This window comes from Sesamum indicum, linkage group LG13, assembly GCF_000512975.1.
Source record: "Sesamum indicum cultivar Zhongzhi No. 13 linkage group LG13, S_indicum_v1.0, whole genome shotgun sequence".
Lineage (NCBI taxonomy): Eukaryota > Viridiplantae > Streptophyta > Magnoliopsida > Lamiales > Pedaliaceae > Sesamum > Sesamum indicum.
In genome coordinates, this window is record NC_026157.1 from 3,906,918 (window position 1) to 3,928,979 (window position 22,062).

The 22,062-nt window shown below is 31.6% G+C and overlaps 2 protein-coding genes across 2 annotated transcripts; one reads left to right on the forward strand and one right to left on the reverse strand.

Moving 5' to 3' along the window:
• On the reverse strand, positions 2,565-5,414 carry LOC105176389. Its single transcript, XM_011099173.2, has 2 exons — positions 4,054-5,414; positions 2,565-3,036 (listed from the first exon to the last, which is right to left on the reverse strand). Exons 1-2 carry the CDS (start codon positions 4,556-4,558, stop codon positions 2,987-2,989), a joined length of 555 nt encoding a protein of 184 aa, XP_011097475.1. The 5' UTR covers positions 4,559-5,414; the 3' UTR covers positions 2,565-2,986.
• LOC105176390 (uncharacterized protein At4g38062) lies at positions 16,679-20,710 on the forward strand. The gene is made up of 2 exons (XM_011099174.2): positions 16,679-16,925; positions 17,905-20,710. The coding sequence occupies exon 2, from the start codon at positions 17,940-17,942 to the stop codon at positions 20,601-20,603; it is 2,664 nt and encodes an 887-aa protein (XP_011097476.1). The 5' UTR covers positions 16,679-16,925; positions 17,905-17,939; the 3' UTR covers positions 20,604-20,710.

The window sequence follows — 22,062 nt, forward strand, 5'->3', positions numbered from 1 at the left end:
GATCTTATAACTTTAGGTCACTACCACTTTTGGTCCTATAACGTATTTTATTTAGACATATAATCTTTTTTTTTTTTTTTGACAAATTTAGTTCTGAACACTTCACATTTGATCATTTTTTTCGCAAATTTAGTCCTATATTGACAAATTTGATCCTAATGACTCATAGTTACAAGATAAAAAATAGAAGCTATTCACTGTAAAGGGCACCAAAATTGTCAACACGGGACTAAATTTATAAAAAAAATGATAATATGAAATATTCAGGACTAAGTTCGTAAAAAAAAGAACTAAATGTATAAATAAAATAAATTACAAGATAAAAAATGCTAACGATTTAAAATTATAGGACTAAATATATAATTTTGCCAATTACATTAATACTCATGTTAGTGTAGAATTTATTGTACATATTGAGAATTGTTTAATAAAACTCCTTTGAAAAGAGGAAAGCCACATTTTACATAATAAACCAAGTTGTATTTATTAGTTGAACATGATTTGAAGTTCGGCTCAAACTCGATTAAAATATATATATATATATATATAATATAAACAAGAAAATCGAATTATTTGTGCTCGACTTTTGTTCAGCATAGTTAATGTTCATAGGAATTTGACTCGACTAAAAAGGTATTTTGGCTGAACTTATAAGCTCATTAAAGTATTTTATTAGATGTTTTAAAAATTTAGAAAAGATTACAGAGTGTTTGATAATTTTTTGGATAAATTATTTAATATTTCTTGAGGTTAAGTTTAATTACACGCATCCGCAACTCTTAGCAAAATTACAAGTACATTTTTAACATTGTAGATTTAATTATAAATATACCCCTTATTCAGTGTCAAAATTTTACCCACACCCCTTTACGGAATGTACCTGTAAAATTGCAAAAAAATATATTTGGGTAATTAGGCCTAACATTAAGGCTTGTCTATATAATTATCCTGAATTTTTGGGTAATAAAGCTTTTTTTTTTTTAATAAAAAAACTTATAAAATCCAGAAATAAAATGTTGAGAGCTTATAAATTACGGTAGAAAAGGTACGACAATCTTAACTTTTTTTTAAAAAAATATTAAAAACCTCTTTAATATTGTTTATATCAATCACAAACCTATTATGTTAACATCTTATAAATTTTATCATTTTATTTTATCCAAACACTTCTATATCTTATTTTTAGAATAAAATCAAATATCTTATGAACTTCAAAAATGTTTTACAAATATGTATGGAATTATAACATTTTTTTAATACAATTTTAACTAAACATCCTCTAAAGAACCAATCAAGTCCAAACACAAAATTAGGCTTGTTTGGTTTTGTTTTCTCAATTCCAATTTTTAATATTTTCAAGTGAGTTGCTGTTTTTTATATTGGTGGTTTTGTGTGAAAAAATACAATATGTTTGGATTAATATATTTTTTGATGAATTTTTTTATGAAAAAACGTGATAGAATAAAAATATGTTTGACTTAAAATGTTTATAATTTTTTGTTGACAAAAGACGTGATAAAATAAAAATGTATTTGAATTAGGATATTTTGTGATAATTTTTGTATGAAAAGACGTGGTAGAATAAAAATAAATTTAAATTATGATATTTTGTGATAATTTTTTATACGAAAATACGTGGTAGAACGAAAATATATTTTGGGATTATGATATTTTATAGGTCTTTTTTTATGAAAAACATGATATTCTGTTATTTTTTTTTATAAAAAAATGATGGAATGAATCTCAAAGAATTTATGGAAAAAAAGAAATCATAATTTTGAAAAGCAAAATCCAAATTTCAGCCACAATTTGCTCCAAGCAGCAAGCCCCAATAATGAAACATTGAACAATCATCATAAATGAAAACAAAGGGAATGGGGCCAACCCTTTTCAGATTTGAAACCTATTTTTCTATGAACACAATAACTGCTAGGCCAATCACACAGTCATCATCATCATCACCACCACCACCAATCAGCACAGAGCATACAACAGCCACAAACAAATAACAGGAGGCAATGAGGGTCTTGGAGCTATTACCAATTGACCTGAAAAAACACAAGTGTCTTGTGTTGTGAAGCCCACTAGACAGCAACATAACCACACTTTTTCTCCACAAATAACAAATGGTCACATGCCCCTGCCAGTTTGGCATCATGTCAAGCCCACAAAAGACCTTCTTCAACATGGAATGGGAAGTTCTTCACCAGTATTGCATTTCTGCTCGATATTTGATTTGAAATGGATCGTTAAAAACTCATTTCACGTGTATTTGTAAAGTAACAAACAAAAACTTGAGCCCAACTCTTGGTTTCGACAAGAATTTGAAGCTCTGCTTGTGTACTACTCGATTAGTCGAATGATGCAAAGAAAATATAGGTAAAAGGGTCAGCTCAAGCTCGTTTTATGTTAAACTCAATAACGCTTGTTTCGACATAACGTTTGATGCTTGATAAAAAAGCAACCATGTTTGAATAGTAACAGACTGAATCCATTTATGGCCCTCCATAGTGTGATTTTTGATGGATGGTATACCGAAGGAGCAAAAGATTAATAACGAATAATAATCCCAAACACGAAGTAGTTTTGCATCTTGCATTATTCAAAAGATAGTCACTGAAAGAACAGCAGAACGTCTTCCAAAAGAGTGAAAATTCAGCAAGTGAAACCGATATGTACAGTGAGCATTAGCAGCTTAGATCCATCAGACGAGCGACAATTTATTTACATCCAGAGAGTTCAAAGTCTTAAACATTTCAAACATAGTCTCGATGGTGGTATTTACACTAACCAAAGCAGCAAAATATGTCGAGAGTTTCCTCCAGCCACGGTCGACATAAGCCTAACACTGATAACCTGAAGAACACCGTCTCCTCAGATTTCCAGCAACTTCTTCAACTTAGGACATATACTCTGTAGAAGTTGATGGTTCTAAAATGACAACAAAATGTAGTAGTAATCAGCACAGCCAAGCATTGCAGCAGCTTCAAAAATTGTGGAGTGAGGAAAGCCAACGCTCCATGTACTCCCTACCCCCTGCAAAAGCAAAATGAAATAATGCGACGAGTACTCAGTTTCTAGAAGCATGAATCCCCTTAGGATGATGCAGAATATTAGATTTCCTCAATAGGAGTGTAGGAACGTGAACACAACGAAGTTAATGCATGATGATGATGTGGAGCAGGCATATTGTCGGTCCTCAAGTGTGCATGATTGGGACCGCTTAACGACATTCAAGAAATAGAGCAACATAAAATTTAACTTCTGCATGTTGCTTGAGGTTGGAACAAATAAGGCACTGAGAGAGCATACCGTCGCCAGTAATAGGTAAAAGTTGGTTCAAGAAATTCTTCCTAAACCCCTTAAGGATCTTAGAGTGGAATCATCACAGACAGTAATTGTGTCCACATGCTCCAAATAACTTAAGTTCAATGAAAAGATAGAAAGTACTTTTTTTTCCTAACCCAATGCACACAAGATTCTGCACTATCTGCTATTTCCATGCATGAATTTTGTCCATTTTAAAGTTGTTATGCATGAACGAATACTATCCCTCCACAAAGCTACGTGTGGTTCAGTCAAGCAGCACAGTCGACGAAAAGCCATATCCTAACAATGAGGTAAAATAAAATTGCAACCGTGTAAACCAGTAAAACTATTCTCCTTATAATAGAGTACAGCCACGTATATAAGCTAGAACATGGTTTGAAAATGATTCAGCAGCCAACAAGGCTTCCCCCTCCCCCAAACACAAACTAGCCTGGGACCTATTAACTTCTGTAAAAATGACATCATGGAGATAAAACAAGCCGAATCTAAAAGATGTGGGCAGTTGGCAGTGGAAATAGTTTCTCATCCTATTCTTTGATGTCCAGCAGGCACAAGATAGAGCGTTTGACGAATCACACATAGAACAATATAGACCAAATCACCAATTCATATATGGATTATATCATGTTATCACGGTTAAATAACAAACGCAATCCATAAGATCGCGAACGAGCAAAAGCATCCAAACATGTTCGATGTTTCCATATACGGCCTAGGCCTTACCAGCAGAATAATCATTTGGAAGTTTCTTAACAGCACTCAAGAACTGAATACTAGGCTCCTCGCCCTTCTCCTCTACTTCTTGGAAGTTATGCCTATAGCAAGGCACCAACACAGCAAAACTATCATCAACCTCATCATCACCCAGGAAACCAGGGGCATGATTCTCCACCCACCCGATGGACCAGTCCGAGTCATCAGATTCTGATCCTGATAAACAAACACCGTCCGATGGCACCAATACAATATCATACTCTTTGTCAATCCTCCTGCTCCTCTCTTCCCTACTCTTCCATTTCCTCTTTGCTTTCCTACTCGAGCTCGACGAGGGCACCCTTCTATCACCCCCTTTCATTGAGTAAAACTTCAGATTTTCAGCCTCTCCTCTCAATCCTAAGCCCCATTCACCGAAAGGATTTATGGAGTTTATCAATGATCCATTTGAGACTTGCTCTTTATCTTTCCCACCCAACCACAACCATGAAAATCTAGTGAAGGAAAGCGCCATTTTTCCTCTTTTTCCTCTCCAGACAGCACAAGAACAGTGTTTATATATTTGGAGATAATAGAATCAAGAAATTGGAGTTGTCAAGAATCCGAGCTCAATTAATATCAATAAATTTCAAATCAATTCAATCCAAGGCTCCAAGCCCACGAAGGAATATCTATCAGCAAGTGTTTCCAACTCTAGGAACTCCAGATACAGAATGCTAAAATAGAAGCAAGTGATCGACCAATAGTCCCTTCAAAGAGTTATTGTACCAAAATTTGAAGAGTCAAAGAATTTTTATCAGTACAAAATTCTAAATTTAAGTTCAAGAAACATGCCACCATGTCGACAGCCGTACAACTCAGACTCAAAGACCAGTCTTGATTGAGGAAAATTATCAAACACCCACCTCCCAATAACCCACAAGAACACTTCAGTTTAAGAGTCGTAAACAAACAGAGAACCCAATTATGGGGGGGGAAAAAATCCTATTTAGTAAAATTCAAGAAAATGAATATTAAAGGGAAAAAAAAGACCCTTTTGCTCATCTCATCACCCATATAAAGATTGGACTTTGTGAAAGTGTCAGCATAAAATCAAACTGCAAAATCACCGTAAAATCCGAAACCGTATCTGGGACTGAAGAAACAAAAGGAGATATCACCGAAAAATGCGAGATTTCTCAAAAGAAAATGAGAAACCCAGAAACGATAACAAGAAGAGTTTGAAACCCAAAGGGAGTGGAAGACTTCTAATAACTATTTCTCAAAGAATTCCATTTCGTTAAACAATTTAAGGATGACCCTTATCTGACTTTCTCTCTCTTCTATGGCTTTTATCTCTCACACACCAACACAGTTTCTACAACAGAAAGTGTGGTGGGGTGCGGCCAACGTATATGTACATATTTATATAGGTGTAATGATTATTTTCTTGTCTCCACTTATTTTGAAAAAATATCAAATTGGCCCCCCATATTTTCTTATTTAGACAATTGGACCTTTAGTTTGGAAAAATTCTGCTTGGGTTATCTTTTCTCTTTCTTTACTTGCACACTACTCCTTCCATGTCAAGTCAAATTTTTTTAATTAGAGGTCCATGAAAGAACATAAATTCACATTTTCCCTCAAAATTTTAATGTTTTTTCTTTTTTACGTTTTTCATTCTTATTTAGTACATGTAAAAGGGAGTTAAATTCTCCCCAAAGTCCTTCTATTACACGATAATACAAAAATATGACAAGATTCGCATATTATCAGTACTCGAGATGTGAATAATTATTAATGATCGAACACGTGGCAATAGAGGGAGAAAATCATGCAATTCTTTTTCTAAAAAAACTCTAATCAAAATTGAGTGTTATTATATTTGAACAATCAGATTACAAGTGTATATTTTCTATATGATTGATCATTCTTCCTAAACTGTACACCAATACATGCAGACCTAATTTAAATAAGAGATTTTCTTGCCATATGTACTATTGAACCAATTAATAAAACACTATTTTTGAAAGTCAAATAGAACACACATTTTGACAATATCTTTATTTTTGTCTCAACCGTCTATACTAATTTGACAGTCAAACGATTTTTACAAAATCGGACCCCTGCGACCTTGACCCCTTTCTTTGGTTTTCAAGATAGTAGATTGGGACCATATGCTTGTTGATATAGAGACGGGAGGGATTTCGACTAATCTCCCATCAGACTTGATGTTTCTATTAAAATAAAAAAGTTACAATCTCAATCAAATTCAAATCTACAATATAAACAGAACGATCAGAATCATTATTAGTTATATCAAATTTTTGTTCTTGTAAATTTACATTTCCATCCCTCAAAAGACACCATCTGCAAACTTGTGGAAAAGGAGCATCATGCATTATATTTTCCATGGTTGTTGATTCCCCAGTTGTCAAAGTTGATATTTGGAAGTTGTCACACAAGACTCACATCTTCTTTGAAATTTATCTTGCTTTTGAAAGGTACATATGTATGGTAAGCATCTCAAATTGGGAATATTGATTAGAAATTGATTGAATGTGAAGGAGATAGAATTACAACATCATATAGTTTGGGATAAATTTCATTCACATTCTCTCAAATTAAATTAAATTATACAAATACACTCTGTATTTTATAAAATTACAGCGACATTCCCTAAGGGGTGTTAGTGTAATGTTTTTTAGAGAGTATTTTGTGTAAGTTTTGCATGTGAATAGGAGGTGTAACTATAATTTTATAAAAAGTAAAGGGTACTCGTGTATTTTGGGCTAATCTCAAAAAGATACCAATGTAATTAACCCTATAATATAATCATAATAAAGAAAATTTGTGAGCATAGCTCAAGATGGGAAATAAAAGAGAACAAGAAATCCGCAGTTCTCATTATACTGTTTACATCTCGAATTCATCGTAAATATATATTTTTTTAAAACAACGTGTATGATGTTGGATAATCTCCTGAAGGTGAGCTCATGCCCTAGCTCTATTTCAAATTACGGATGGATCAACAAAAAAATTATATAATTTTTTTTAAAATGGTGCCCCTCATTTAATATTTTTATGTATGTTTTTGTACTTATAAGAAAATAAATATAATATATACATATGGAGTGATATTAACATTATTATATTTTTTTTCTTATAAATATAAAATTATTACATGAGAATGTTAAATGAGGGGTAAAATTGAAGATTTATATAATTTCTCTGCGTTAGCATTTTCCGTCCGAACCATAACAAAATGGGGTCAGGTGTAAACGATGAATTCTCATAAAGGTGTAAGTGTATTTGTGGAATTTTTTTGGGGAAAAGTTTAATTTTGTATTTTTATATGAAGTTTAAATGTAATTAACCCTACTATTTTCTTTTTAAATTTACCTGTATGATGTAGGGTAATCTCCTAAAAGTCATATATAGACCTAATAATTTAGCTCAATTTTAAATTATAGAGTATGGACAGGCCAAGATCCTTGCCTTTTTTATTTAGATAGTTTCGAGTCGACTCTTGCTCGATCCAAATTCAAGTATATATGGGCTCATGCTCATCATTTCCAAACCTATAGTTCATTGTACAACAAGAAAAACTTATAAATATGAATCTCCATGCCTCAAATACAATTTTTTCTACCGTAATACTTCGTACCATTTTAAATATTTCTCCTCCATGATTTATCTAACTTGGACATCATAGAACTATAACTAAACATATCCGTGACCTATTAAATTATTTTATTAAACACTCTGACTTTAGCTTTTCTCCACTTTTTACTTTTATTTTCGAAACCCTCTACAGCTAAATTTACAACTTATATTTACCGCAAAAACAAAAATTATACAAACACCCATCGAAGCTTGTTCGACCCACTAAAATTTCAAAGAATCAATTATTTCGAAATAAAATTTCACACAAAACTATTACAATAAAAATATTTATATTGCAATTAATTTTCATATAATCAATTACTCAAAAATTGAGATCAACTAACCCTACATGTCTTTATCACTACAAAGAAAATTAAGTGGGGGGTATAGATTCTCAAATGTTGAATAGGCACATAGGTGCACTCATACTACCTTTGCTTTCTGCATAGAAATTACTTAGAATTTGCCACAGCTTCCACCCCAAACAACAAGAAAATGACTTTACTGGGGGGGTGTTCAAATTCCAAAAGGAATGTAAAAGAATAAGTATACTTCTCAAAATATCAAAAAGGAAGAAAGATGACACAAATGCATTTCCAAATTTGTGGATAAGATGGGATCTATGTGGGGTTGTGACCACAAGACCATGTACAAATATCCAAAACATTTGGCTCTATCTTCGCAACTGAGTAAATCGATTATAATTACGTTATGTAATTTATTCCTTATAATATGTAAAATGAGCAAATATCTCTTCATAAAAAATAAATTAGCAAATTATCTCCTCATGTTTTAAAAAATAAGCAAATTATCCCCCTATCAATTGATAGAGGGGGTAATTTGCTATTTTATCTTTCGCAGGCATTTTTTGCTCATTTCTCATATCACATGGGGGTGAATTGCATCTTTTCCTAATTTTAATCAACTGCATTTGTAATGATTAATAGGATAAATTACAACAAGCTTTCTAAAAATTTAACATAATTATGCATACTCTATTATTGTTTGAAAAATTACAAATACCCTTTGATATTTAATGAAATTATGCGATCCTTGGATAAAGGCCCGAAACTATCAACTTTACCTTTGTCGTTTTTAATTTCTTTGTTCAAATTTGAAAAATTGTAAAAAAAAAAAAAAAAATTGACGAGGTAAATTTTCTTCTTGCCCTTCTAGTCCATAAAAAAAATTGAGAAATTTGATCAGTTTACCTCAATAAAATGGATAAAACTTTAAAGAGACTAATAAAATAGGTTAGTTGTTGGACAAACATTAAAATTAGGAGGAGTATTGATAATTTTTCAAACAATAAAAAAGTATTTGTAATGATGTAAATCTCAATAGAGCCGTCGTAATTTACCTGAAAAACTATATATGAATTATTAATATCAAATATTTACAATTCATCAATAACTACAATTAAAATAAAATAATAACTCACATTAATAGAATTCATATAAATAACTGATGGGATCTAAATTTTGCTAATTGAACTAAACCCCGATAACAACTCTATCATCATCATTCAGGTTCTTCACACTTATGCATATACTAACATCAAATCACCGACTTCTGTCGAAATTTGACCTAATCGATAATTTATTAACTCTTTTTTTCTAGGAAAAAGAAAATTGTTAATAAGTAGGAAAGTTTTGGAGAAAATTAGAATTAGACGACGTTATGCTCACCCCTCACAGGATGGTTCTAATCTTCGATTAACTAGCCGTCGTCGCATATCATCTTTTTATCTATCCACCCCATCAATTTTTTTTATTTTTTTTTTAAAAAATATAATAAAATCAAAGTTGATAATACCAAACTTTCATCCAAGAATTATATAATTTTATCAGATATTAAGGGCTAATGATAATTTTAAATCAATAAGAGGCATTCGTAATATGCCAAATTTTAATTTGTTGTAATTTATCTTTTTAAGTAATTAAATAAAAACATGACCTTATAATTTTAATTAAAAAAATTGACACTATTGATTTGGAGAATAATTAAATTTAAAGTTTATAAACAATTATGGAAAGCATGATAATCCCTTGAGTATCAAGCTATCTCTCCCTTTTTCCTGACTTTCCAATTTGTGGTGGCCCTTGTTTGACAATTATAAATGGTACTGGTAATTTAATTTCATCCAAAGATCAATAGCAGTTAAAATCTAGGGTAAATTACATCTGCACCCCTTAAAATTTAGTATAATTATAAATATATCTTTATTAAATAGAAAATTATATTTACCCTTCTTGAGATTTGTAAAACACTACAATGCGTTCATTTATCTGGCAAAAAATAAATAAATTTTGAAAAAGACTAAAACCTCCTTAAACAAAATTTCATTAGGAAGGTAAATGTAATTTCCAATCTAACAAGGATGTATTTATAATTATATTAAATCTCAAGGGATGTGAATGTAATTCAATCTAATGTATAAGAATAGCACCGGAAGTTGTCGTTGGCCTCATCCTTCTAGCTTTATTCTTCTAGTACTACCTCCTGCGTGAGAGGCAAGAACGGGTGGTCCGGCGGCTCAAAGTATTTGTTTTTGTAATATTGTCTTAGATCAATGGTTAAGTTTGAGATCTTATAAATAAGTTTAAATCTCACTGGATATGTGAGTATTTCTCCCACTGTAAGTGAGTTTATTATAATTTATTTCATGATCGACCTGATAATTATCTGAAATTATTGAGATATTTATGTAATTATATAATCACCATTTAAAAAAATAAAAGCAATATTTATCGAGTCAAGTAACACTTTTTTAACTTAACTAATGATATCTTAGATCAATGGTTAAATTTGAGTCTTATCAAATATGTGTGGATATTTCTCTCACTTACTCTGAGATTATTATAATTTATTTCATAATTAACCATTAATTAATTATGTAATCACCTTTTTGTTTTAAGGAAAAAACGTAACACTTCTTTTCAGGCCAATAAACCGATACTAAAGTTGCTTTTGCAACTGCAAGAAAGGATCTCGGAAATGCCATAGAACCAAAACTCAATATTAAACTTAATTTATGTCAAGCACATGTTTGAAAAAATAAATTAAGCTTGTATTAATACAAGAGAATGAAATCTAGCTAACAACCTGCTAACTAACCAAATCTAAAAATAACACAAAATCCTAACAAACAGATTAATAATATAGAAAAGGACAAAAGTACAAAACTGTACAGAAAAGACAAAAAGGAGGTCACTAGCGACCTATATGACTGAGCTCGTAAGCGACTTGGAGGTCAGCGATGCGACCTCGAGGACAACCACGCTACCTCGCGGACTTGCACATTGTTCACATATATAATTTATAATGAATTTTTGTTAAACTTATTATTTTAAAAAAAATCTGAAAGATAATTTTTGCGCTTGTAAAATATTAGTAATGATAAATTTATAATTGAAGAGATTAAAATTAAATGGGGTTCGTTGAAATATGAAAAATTCAGTTAGAAATACCTTTATTTTCTCCAAGTTATTTTATAAACTTATTTTTCAGAAATTCTCTCAACATTTTGTAATATCTTACAAGCTCTTTAAAACTTTTAATCTTATGCAAACACTTTGTAATTAACATTATTAAATAAAAATAAATAAATTACAACGAGTTCATATAAGATTTGACATAATTATGAATACATCCTCATTTGAAAAATTATCAATACTCCGTGCATTTTAATGGCTATACAACAAGTTTCATGTGCTATACTGATTAAATGTTCTCGTGGATTATAAATTAAAATTTACTTATTTTAATAAAATATATGAATTTTTTTATGGATCAAGTGGATAATTTTTACGATCCACTCCATCTGATTTATTTATAAAATTTTATTGTAACAAAAAAAATAAAAAATATATAATTATCCCATATAATAAATATAATATTGATAGAACTATTGTAGACGTGTGCTTTATGTAATGTAATGGAATAATATCTTGTAAAAGAAAAAAGAAAAAAAAAAGATGGGGTAGAAAGCAAATATGGTTTGTACATCTTTTTGACTTTTACAAAAATTGACCACATCCTTATCTTTTTTACCTTTTGTTGCTACACTTTGAACATTTCCACGTGCATCACCCCCACCAAAACCTATTATAACGATTGGATTTATTTTTTGAGTGTTTTGTTTTATTTTATTTTTTGAAGATTGAAAGATAAATAAAGATAAATATGTATGTGTTGAAAAATATTATGTACATTTGAATTTATTTTTAGAGATGATTTAAAATAATTTAAAATAAGTGTTCTATGTTTGATGTTATGTTTCGGAAAATGAACGTTATTATTCATTGTCAAATTATTATCAAATCACGTTTCTTATATATATATATATATATATAAATGTTGTATGTTTAATATTGTATTTTTTGAAGACAAAATCATTATTCATTGTCACATCATATTTTTTTTATATTATATTTATACATGTGTTATATATATATATATATATATATATATTATAAAAAGTTCAAAATAAAAAATTCACATAAATAAGGTGTAAAATAAAGCAGGCAAACATTGAATGTCTTTTTTGGCCCATCTCGAAAATCCCCAAAAATGAAACCAAACAATTTCCCAATTTCGTATTTTAATTCTCCAAAATAAAGTTTTTTATTTTTATTTTTTTTGGAAGACTTGATTTTTTATTTTCAAAAATGATTTTTAATATTTAAAATAGTAATTTGACACAATAATTTTTCAAATACTAATATTAAGCATAATTTGTGTTTTCATTTTCAGTTTTCGAATTTTGAAATAATAATTAAAGTGAAAAATATGTTTATTTATACGTAATCTTATTAAAAATATATTGATTTGACACGACAGTTCAATATAAAATATAATCTCATTAAGTTTACAGATTTACCCTTTGGCTCCGAAATCAAGAGATGTACAGATTTACCCTTCAATCAGTGAAAGATTATCTATCATGCAACACTAGGAAACAAATTATTATTGCCTACACTTTAATAGATATGGCCTAAATATTATGATAAATAATGATTAAATAAAATTAAAAATAAAAATTTAGCTTATTTACAATAATAAAACTTATTTTATATGATTGACAGTCAATAATCGTTGTGTGCCCGTAATTAATGACTATTTGTTTTTAACCCACTACAAGAAAATACGTCAATAACTACGAAAAAATTTGATGCTAAAGTTAGCGTCTAGCTAATTAGCAAGTAAAATTTTCGTTGCTAATCTACACTATTTAATATACATTGTAAATAATTTGTTGCTAAATTCGTTAGCAAATGCATTTTCATTACTAATATTAGCAAGTAAAGTCTTGTATTAAATAAGGTGATTTAGAATCACGAGAATTTTACTTGCTAATTACCTCGACGTTAATTTTTTTCTGTTGCTATCAAACTATTTTGTTTCTGTGACCTTAGTCATAATTAAATATTATATTTATTATGGTGGCCGTACCTAGAGTCAACCCCTCCTCACTAAATAAGCACATATATATTTGCTGACTATTTTTAGTAATTTATATATAAATTTATTTACTCGGACCAAATACTTAATAACTTAAATTTAAATTATGAAATTAAGAAATAATTTTATATTAAATATTTGTTATGCTCATTTATTACTTAGTAACTGGAACACTTTCTAGACCAATCTTCTCAAAACATCCAAGGACAAGGGTCTTCCTCTGTTTTGATTCACCTCCTAAATACCTGATTTGATCCGAAATAGGGCTCAGATGTCTTTATCTGGTGTGGAGCCATCATCACATCGGTCGATATAGAACTCCCTCCGTAAAAGCTAGGAGCTAGAGTATCCCATTGGCAGAAGGCCACGATTTTTAAGTCACACCTTCCATTTAGCAACCATAGCCGTCTTGTTCTTACAAAAATTTACGATAGTTTTTCTATTATTATTATTAAAAAGAATTGAACTAACCCACACAATATCTTCTAACGCTCTTTTACAAGATCTTCACGGTCACCTATGAGGAGTGATTACGAAAACAAAAATATCAAAAAAGAAGATGTTAATCATAATCATGAAGGGATGTACAAATCTCATCATAATCTCCATCAAGATTCCAAGTAGTGAAGCATATGATACCCAAATCTATTCTGATTTGGACAAGACACTTTTAACTATTGCAATGACCAACTGACACTTATAAATCAGGAATATCATTTAAATTTCATGTCTGACTGAGTGTATGTGGCCCAGATGTAATACAAGTGGTGGCCTAAGTGATTTACAACTTTTATTATTGGACTTGATTAATTAGTTGCTTGGGAGTACAGATGTGGCACAAGAAGAATGGACATTGTAAGCTATAGAGATGGCCTATGTTTTGATGTACAGTATCTCTCTTTTTGGTATAGATATATGGGTATTTATTTAATTTACATGAACTGATTAATTTTTTAATTTTTGTAATTTGATTATTGTTGAGAACGTAACGATATATTGATCAATTTATCTGAATATTAAGATAATATCTTTTCCACTATTATTAATTTCATGACAACAGACTTTTGATGTATCTTTGTCGCTTTTTTTATTTTCTTTTATTCGCTTAGATTTGTTTGGTTAGGATGAAAAGTGGACGTATAAAATAAGTGAAAATAAAAAGTGAAGTATAACAATAAATTTGATATTTAGGTAGAGAGAATAGATGGAGACGATCAGTTCAATCGGGAACGGCCATGTGTTTGATTCGGGTCAAGGCCATAAAACCGATGCCTATCAACCCAGTGTGGATCGGTCAAAAATTGGTCCGTCCGGTACCCAATCCAATCGATTTTAATAATTTTTTTTAAATTTAATAATAAAATAAAATATATATTTCACTAATAAATATACTGAAATATACAAAATCAGAAGCAAATAAATACCAAAGAAAATATATAGGCAAGTGATTCATGGAGAATTATTCAAATAAACTATCATATTTGTAATGTAATATAGCTATTTATAGTGTAAATATAGCTTAAGGTTGCTTCATGTTTTTCCAATGTGGAACAAATGAGAAAGTACACAATCTTTGTTTATACTTTTTCAATGTGGGACAATGAAAAAGTAACTAAATTTGGCTTAGAATTTTTCAAATGTAGGATAATGAGTACTATTAATAGTCAATAGAGTTTTTTCTTCTCTTCATAATCTATTTATTTCTCTTTTTTTGAATTTTTTTAAATAAATTATATAAAGGCAACGGTTGCTAAAATATTATTACAAATTGTATTTATTTAATCAATTCATATATAATGTATTTGGGGACTTGTCAGTTTTAAATTTTTGTTAGTTTGAATTTTAATTTAATTTGCTCCCTCCAAGAGGTTTGTGGCTTTTTACTGTTAAATTATTATAAATTGTACTATTTTATAAAATATTATCATAAATTATATTATGTAATCTATTGGTATATGACGTATTATATGCTACATATATATGCATATAATGATGTTTGTGCCAATCGATTTTTTTAATTTGATCCGATTAGTTAGGCCAGTGACCCAGTAACTTAATCGGTTCGATCCCCTGTCCAATTCTGAAAATACTGCAGTTGATGAAAAAGTCAATGTATAAAGCTAGAAAAGATAAAAATGTACATATTTTATTTTTATTTACTGTTACCAGTATACATAATTTACTCTAATCCTTTTTTCCATTTTTGCTGATAATACCAGGTACATAATTTGTTAAAATGATAACTACATGACCAACAAAAGTGTTGATGGCTAAATTTAATTTCTTTATTTGAGAGTATTCATACTAATTTTTATTTTATTTAAATTAAATAGTTTAGAATAAATGAATAATTTGATGAATTTTTTTATTAATAAAAAATATTTTTGTTCTTATTTGATGAATACAATAAAAGTTATTTTATTATAAGATTAACTTGTTTATTTTCTAATACAAAATAAAGAGAAAGGGCTAATCGATAAAATTACAAAAATTCATCTTTTCTTCCCAATCTATTTTTCTCGTATCAAACAAGGATAAATATTTGAGATTTACTCATCTTTTACTTATACCAAACAATTTTGAAAGAAAACTATTATTCTTTCATTCTCCCTCCCCTTTCACTTCTTATTTCCTGCCACTTGCACTAAACAAACCTTTGGTTGAATGGCTTTTGGGCGATTACGTACTTACCTCAAGTGGTCAAGTGTTAGGCAAAGGTTGTATCTTAACTTGACGATGTGCAGTGGGTTGGGTTGGTCCTGGACCAGTTCTAGGTATTGGCCCAATAGCCAAGGATCGCTTGGTTCTGGGCTTGGCTAGTGGATTGTTTCAATTGGGTCAACGTTTTCTATAATAATGTGTAACATAATTTTTATAAGATGCCTAGAATCGACCATGAATAGTAGTGGATCCCAACTCATTTACTGTGCATGTAGCATTTACGTAGCTCGTATTTTACCTACTATATCTTTTACTTTATATATTATTTATCTCTACCCATATGAAGTACTTTTTTAAACATCAAATGACATAATATATATATATATATAAAACCAATTAGTTTAGTCGAGTGGTAAGTGAGTCGAATTCCAAAATTAATTTTTGCCAATGATCAAGAATTCGAAACTTCAAAGTTATATTTGCTACGAGAGATTAACATTTTTGCTCCTACTTTGAACAGATTTTTTTCATTTTCAATATGAAATGAGAACATCTGCGACCAACGAAAAAAATCCACATAAGTTCCACAGAGTGTTTTCATAAAATAAAAAAATAGTTTGATGAATTATATAGTTAATAAATTAATTTTATCTAATGATAATAATCAATGTGCCCTTTATAATGCAATAATTCTTATTCCCCACAACCATAATTTTTCCCCCAAAAATTAGGGCCAAGTTTGAATTGAATTAGATTGTCACAATCTTCTCAAAGGCCCAACCCAACTTCAACTGTCACCATTAATAATAGGCCTCATCTGACTCTAACGGCTAGTATCCGTTAATTTATACGGAGATCAGAATCCGACGCCGCTAAAACAACAAACGACCAGTCTACCTCGGATAAATTCAAAACCCCAACGGCTATCTTTCTCAAAGAACCAACTGCATTTCACTTTTCTCCTTTGCTCCACTTTAACCCTTCAAACTCCTCCTTTACCACGCATGTTTTCACGAAAGAATCATTAAACCAAGAAGGAAAGACAGCCCACAAGAAAATCAGGTTTCAGACCTCTAATGCGAGCCCCAGTTCTTGAATTTGTGCAAGAACAGGTACCCATTTCTTTCCGTTGTGTTCTTCATTGAATTTCTCCAAGAGTTTGTTCGTTTGAGCAATCCCATTTTCAGGTAGCTTTAATGTTGTTGATTCAGTTTTTATGGTGGTGTGAAGTCTTGGGCTTGCTCTGTTTTCTCAGCTTGATATGTTGTTCTTCAGTTGAACAGACAATTTCAAGGCTTCTTTTTTCTTTTGTTTTTACCCTTGAAATTAGCATAAATATGGAGTTGGCGTGTGTTTCATGTTTATTACTTTGATCTTTATCTTGAAAATGTGCTCATTTCCTCGAATTTGCTAACTAGTTTTACGACATGGAGAAAGTCCCAGGCGAGCTATGACTCCTGGACATGGAGGCGAAATTGATGTTTTAACTTGACAAGTTATCGGATTTAGATTTTAGACATTTGTCATGTGTTCTTATTACACGAAAGTTTCAGATTTTTTGCCTGTCCATAGTTTTGGTTTAAATGTATTCCAGGATTTTACAACCAACTGGTAGGCTTAGAGATTTTATTGCAACTGTAGTTTTGCATATTTCAAATATCAGGCTGGTGTAAAACTTTTGAGGTAGATGGATATGTTATTTGAGTGAATATGCAACTTTTGCAATTTTATGCTCGTCTTCTTGGGAACATGGAGCCAGGTATTTGTCTGAATTTACTTGCACAAGATATAATGCCTGCAAAGTTGAATGAGGTGTTTGATTCTTCTGAGTTGCTTATGTCTTGCACTTTTCGAATTAGTGCATTGCAATTGGTGAGCTCATGCAGATATGATATTTAAGCATATTTTTGCAATTCTATGGGTAAATATTCTTTTGCCCAACTCTGGAACTTCATTGATTTCTTTTGGTGGTTCTATCTTGTCCTTATTTAACTTACTTTTTGGACAAAGGATGATGATCTTACCGCAATTTCTCTTGTAATAGTTAGTAAACTAGTAGAACTAATCTTTTATTTGACATTACAAAACCAGGTTTGTCTGCATATATTGTTGTGAAGTGAGGAAAAATGGATGGTGTGTATGAAGAGCTGGATGAGGCTAGAGCCGAGATTGAAAAGCTCCGGGAAGAATATCGAGCTAAAGCAGCATTAGCAGAAACTTTAAAGAGAGCCCACAATGAGCAACTGAGCAAGAGCAAGGAGGCAAGTTCCAAGTTAGAGAAGCTAGCTCAGGAACTTAGTGAGAAAGACTATGAAATCTCTACAGCGAGGGGAATGTGTGAGGAGCTGAAGTCTAGTTTGACAGAGCAAGAATCCATAATCAAGAATCTCTCGTCTGCACATGATAGACTTCGTGTTGACTGTAATGAGAAGCTTCGTAGGTGTGAAGAAGAGAACAAAGCACTGGGATCGGCTTTGGATGATGCCAATGCCAAAAATATGGATCAAGAACGGCTAATTTCTGCACTCAAACAAGAGGTTGAAGGAGTTAAGAGACTTTTAAGCTTTTCACAGAAGAAGTGTTTAGAAACTGAGAATAGAACTAATGTTTCCAAGGAGTTGGGACAGAGGGAAGAAGTGTTCGTCAAATTGGAGGAGGAGAATAGGAAGTTTGAAGATCAGCTGAAATGGAAGAAGGAACAGTTTGGGCATTTGGAAGAAGCCCATAAAAAGCTTCGAAATGAGGTTAGGATGAAGGAAAAGGAGTGGGAGAAGGAGAAAGCTGAACTTCTTGATGGGATCTCGTCTCTAGAGACGAAGTTGGAATCTCAAACTAGAATTTCACAAGATCTACAACAGCGGCTTGAGATGTGCAACCAGGCTTTGGCTCACTCTGAGAGCAAGAGAAAGCTTTTGGAAGTTCAACTTTTGGAATCAAGAACGAGCTTTGACAGCGTTTGTGCTGAATATGAGGATGCCAAGTTAAATTTTGAGAACTTGACTGCTCAGAGGGATCAAGAAATCGCATCTCTGAGGAGCTCGTTGGGAACAAAGGAGATACTTTACAGAGAAATGGAGTATCAGTTCAAGAAGCTGGAGCAAGAGAAGCAAGAGTTGCTGGTTTCCGTGAAAGAACTCCAAGAAGCTCAAATTCGTGTAGCTGGAACGTCCTCATCTTCTAAGCTTCAGAACAAGCTCAAATCTTTAGAACAGGTACACAAGGGCTGTTCAACAAATCTCAAAACGAGAGAATCTGAATGGCGATCCCAGATGGAGAAATTATCGGAAGAACTAAATTGCTGTAGGTCGGCATTAAAGAGCAGGGATACGTCTTTGAATGAGCTCAACCGAGAACTTGAAGCTTGTGATTCTCTGATACTAAAGTTGGAGTTACTGAATCAGGAGACTTCGCTTGTTTTGTTGGTTTTGAAATCTGAATTTCGAGAAGCCCAACTCAGGCTTGCCAATAATCATTCTTGCATGGATCTGAAGAGCATACAAATGCAGGAAAATGTAAATGAGCTACTGGAACAGTTGGAGAATAAGAAGGCTGCTCTGACCAGTGTTCAACAAGATCTCGAGGAGGAAAGAGAGAAAGTCGTTACTTTGTCGAAAAAGGTTCAAACTCTTGAAGAATTGCACTTTCCTCTGCAGAAAGAGCTGGAGAGGCTCAAAGAAATGCTCAAGGAATCAAAAACATGTCAACTACAATCAGAGGAGCAAGTGCTGCAAATACAAAGTGACTTGGAAAAGGTGCATGATGCTCTCGACAGAGCGAATGGCGAGCTGTATGAGAAATTCTGTGAAGCAAATCAAATTGAATTTGAATTGCAGATATGGAAATCTATCGCCGAACAGCTGGAAGAAAACCTCAAACAAAACCACCAGATGCGTAAGGAAGTAGAAGCTTCTCTTCTTGCACAGACGGAGGTCGAGCTGAATCTTAAGCAAGAGAAAGAAAATCTCAGCCATCAACTTGAAGAAAAAGAGAAACAAATCGACGATCTTCAGCAACAGCATCTCGAAATAAATGAGAGCATGAAGGTGGCCGAAAATGCCAGTGCAGAAACAGAAACATCATTTGCAAATGCAGAAGGGAGGAGACAGATAGAGAAGCACGAGGCAGAAAATCTTCACCAGCTTGTCGAAGAGAAAGACCAGAGAATATATGATCTGCAGCAGCTTGTTGCATCATTGGAGCAGGAGTTTGACAGCTCAACCGCCTCCTTTTCATCCCGACTGTCGCAGATGCAGACAGAGATGATCGGGCTCCACAAATCATGGGAACAGATCAAGGCAGCCGAGGTCTTCAAAGAGATGGAAATTCAAGAGAAAAACATGATGATCATAGAACTAGAAACCGATCTGGGCAGTTCTAAAACGAAAATACAAGAAATCGAAGTTCAACTAGAGAAGAAAGAGCTAGAACTACGCAGATTGGTACGTGAACTTGAAGCCAAAATTAGTACATCAGACGAAACAATCAAGAAGCTCACAGAGAACAACACGAATCTGTCATCAGAAAACAAGAAATTGGTGAATTCCATGGACTCACTATCTGAAAGAGTGGAACGGTTAACTGCTGAAGACATGCAGCTGATGGAGAGTTTGGGAAAGATCGTCCAGGCCATCGACGTTTCCAGGCCGTCTCAGCCTGGATTTAACAGTGATGACGAAGACGACGACCCTGTAAAGGAGAACATGAGCATTATTGTGTCATCTCCCTTGATGAAGAGAGTTGAAGCCATTCATGATAATGAAAGGTCACCATTGAGAGCTATCAACACTTAACAGCTAACTGTTGGGAAAAATTCAAATAACTTCAATCAGTTCTTTCACTTCTTGGCCAACTGTTATGTATATGATTCAAGTCTTATGCTTATTGGAGTATAATTTATTGCCAGTCTTGTTTTAAATAATTTAACATAACACTTCTCCATTTATTGCAAATTAACAATAGCCAAGGTTCAAGCTTTCTTCCATACCCCATGGTTTGAAAAATTACATTTAGCACCACTAAAATTTGCTACCGTCTAACAAATAAGTCCCTCCGTTAGTCAAAATTCACCGAATTTATTGATATTAACAAAAAAGTTGGAAAAAAAAATCTATATATGCCCCCAATTGACTTATTACTGATTTATTATAGGTTAAATAAATATTTTTATATCCAAATTACCCTCATACGTCTTCACACATTAATGCATATGAAGAGGAACGTTTTCACCGTTATAAGAGTAATTTAGTCGGAAAAAAATATTTAACCTACAATAAGTAAATAATAAGTCAATCGAGGGTAAATATAAATTTTCATTCAGTTTTTTTGTTAATATTAATAAATTCAATGAATTTTGACTAACGAATGGATCTATTTGTAAGACGGAAGCAAACCTTAGAGGTACTAAATGTAATTTTTTCAAACCACATAAATCTAAGTGTAATTACACCAAATCTCAGAGGATGAGAGTGTAATTATTCCTATTAAATATTGTGATGCACAACTATTTCTTTTTTTTACTAGATTTTTTTTATTTCAAGCCCTATTGCATTTTTTTTTTCCAGTTAATATATACATGGCACGTATACAAAAATTGCATCATTTATTTTATTTAATAAAAGATTTTGTTTCTTTTATAGATATATATATATTAAATAGAAGGGTTAACTACAGTTAGATCTCCTGTAAAAATATGAAATTATAATTTCTCCAAAAAAGTTTCAAAATACCCTTACACTCCCCTCCAAAAATTTATTATTACACCCGATTGTCTTTATTAGAGTTTGGATTAAAAATGTTGTTATTAGCAAAAAATTTATATAAATTTTTAACTATACTCCTTATTTGACATTCTCATGTAATAATTTTGTACTTATATAGAAAAAAATGTAATGATGTTAACATCACTTTATGTAACAAATAGATCCTTTTTCATTAGTTAAAATTCACCAAATTATTTATTCATATTAGCAAAAAAATTGAAAAAAATACAGATTTATCCACCGATTGACTTATTATAAGTTAAACAAAAAAAATTCTGATCAAACTACTCCTGTAAAAGTGAAGATACCTCCTCACATCTAGTAGAGTATGAAGACGTATAAGAATAAAGATACATCCTCACACGTATCAGCGTGTGATGATGTATAAGGGCGAAGATATCTCCTCCCATGTATTAGCTTCTGAAGATATATATAAGGGTAGTTTGGTCAAAAAAGTAAAGATTTGTTTGACCTTTAATAAGTCATTAAT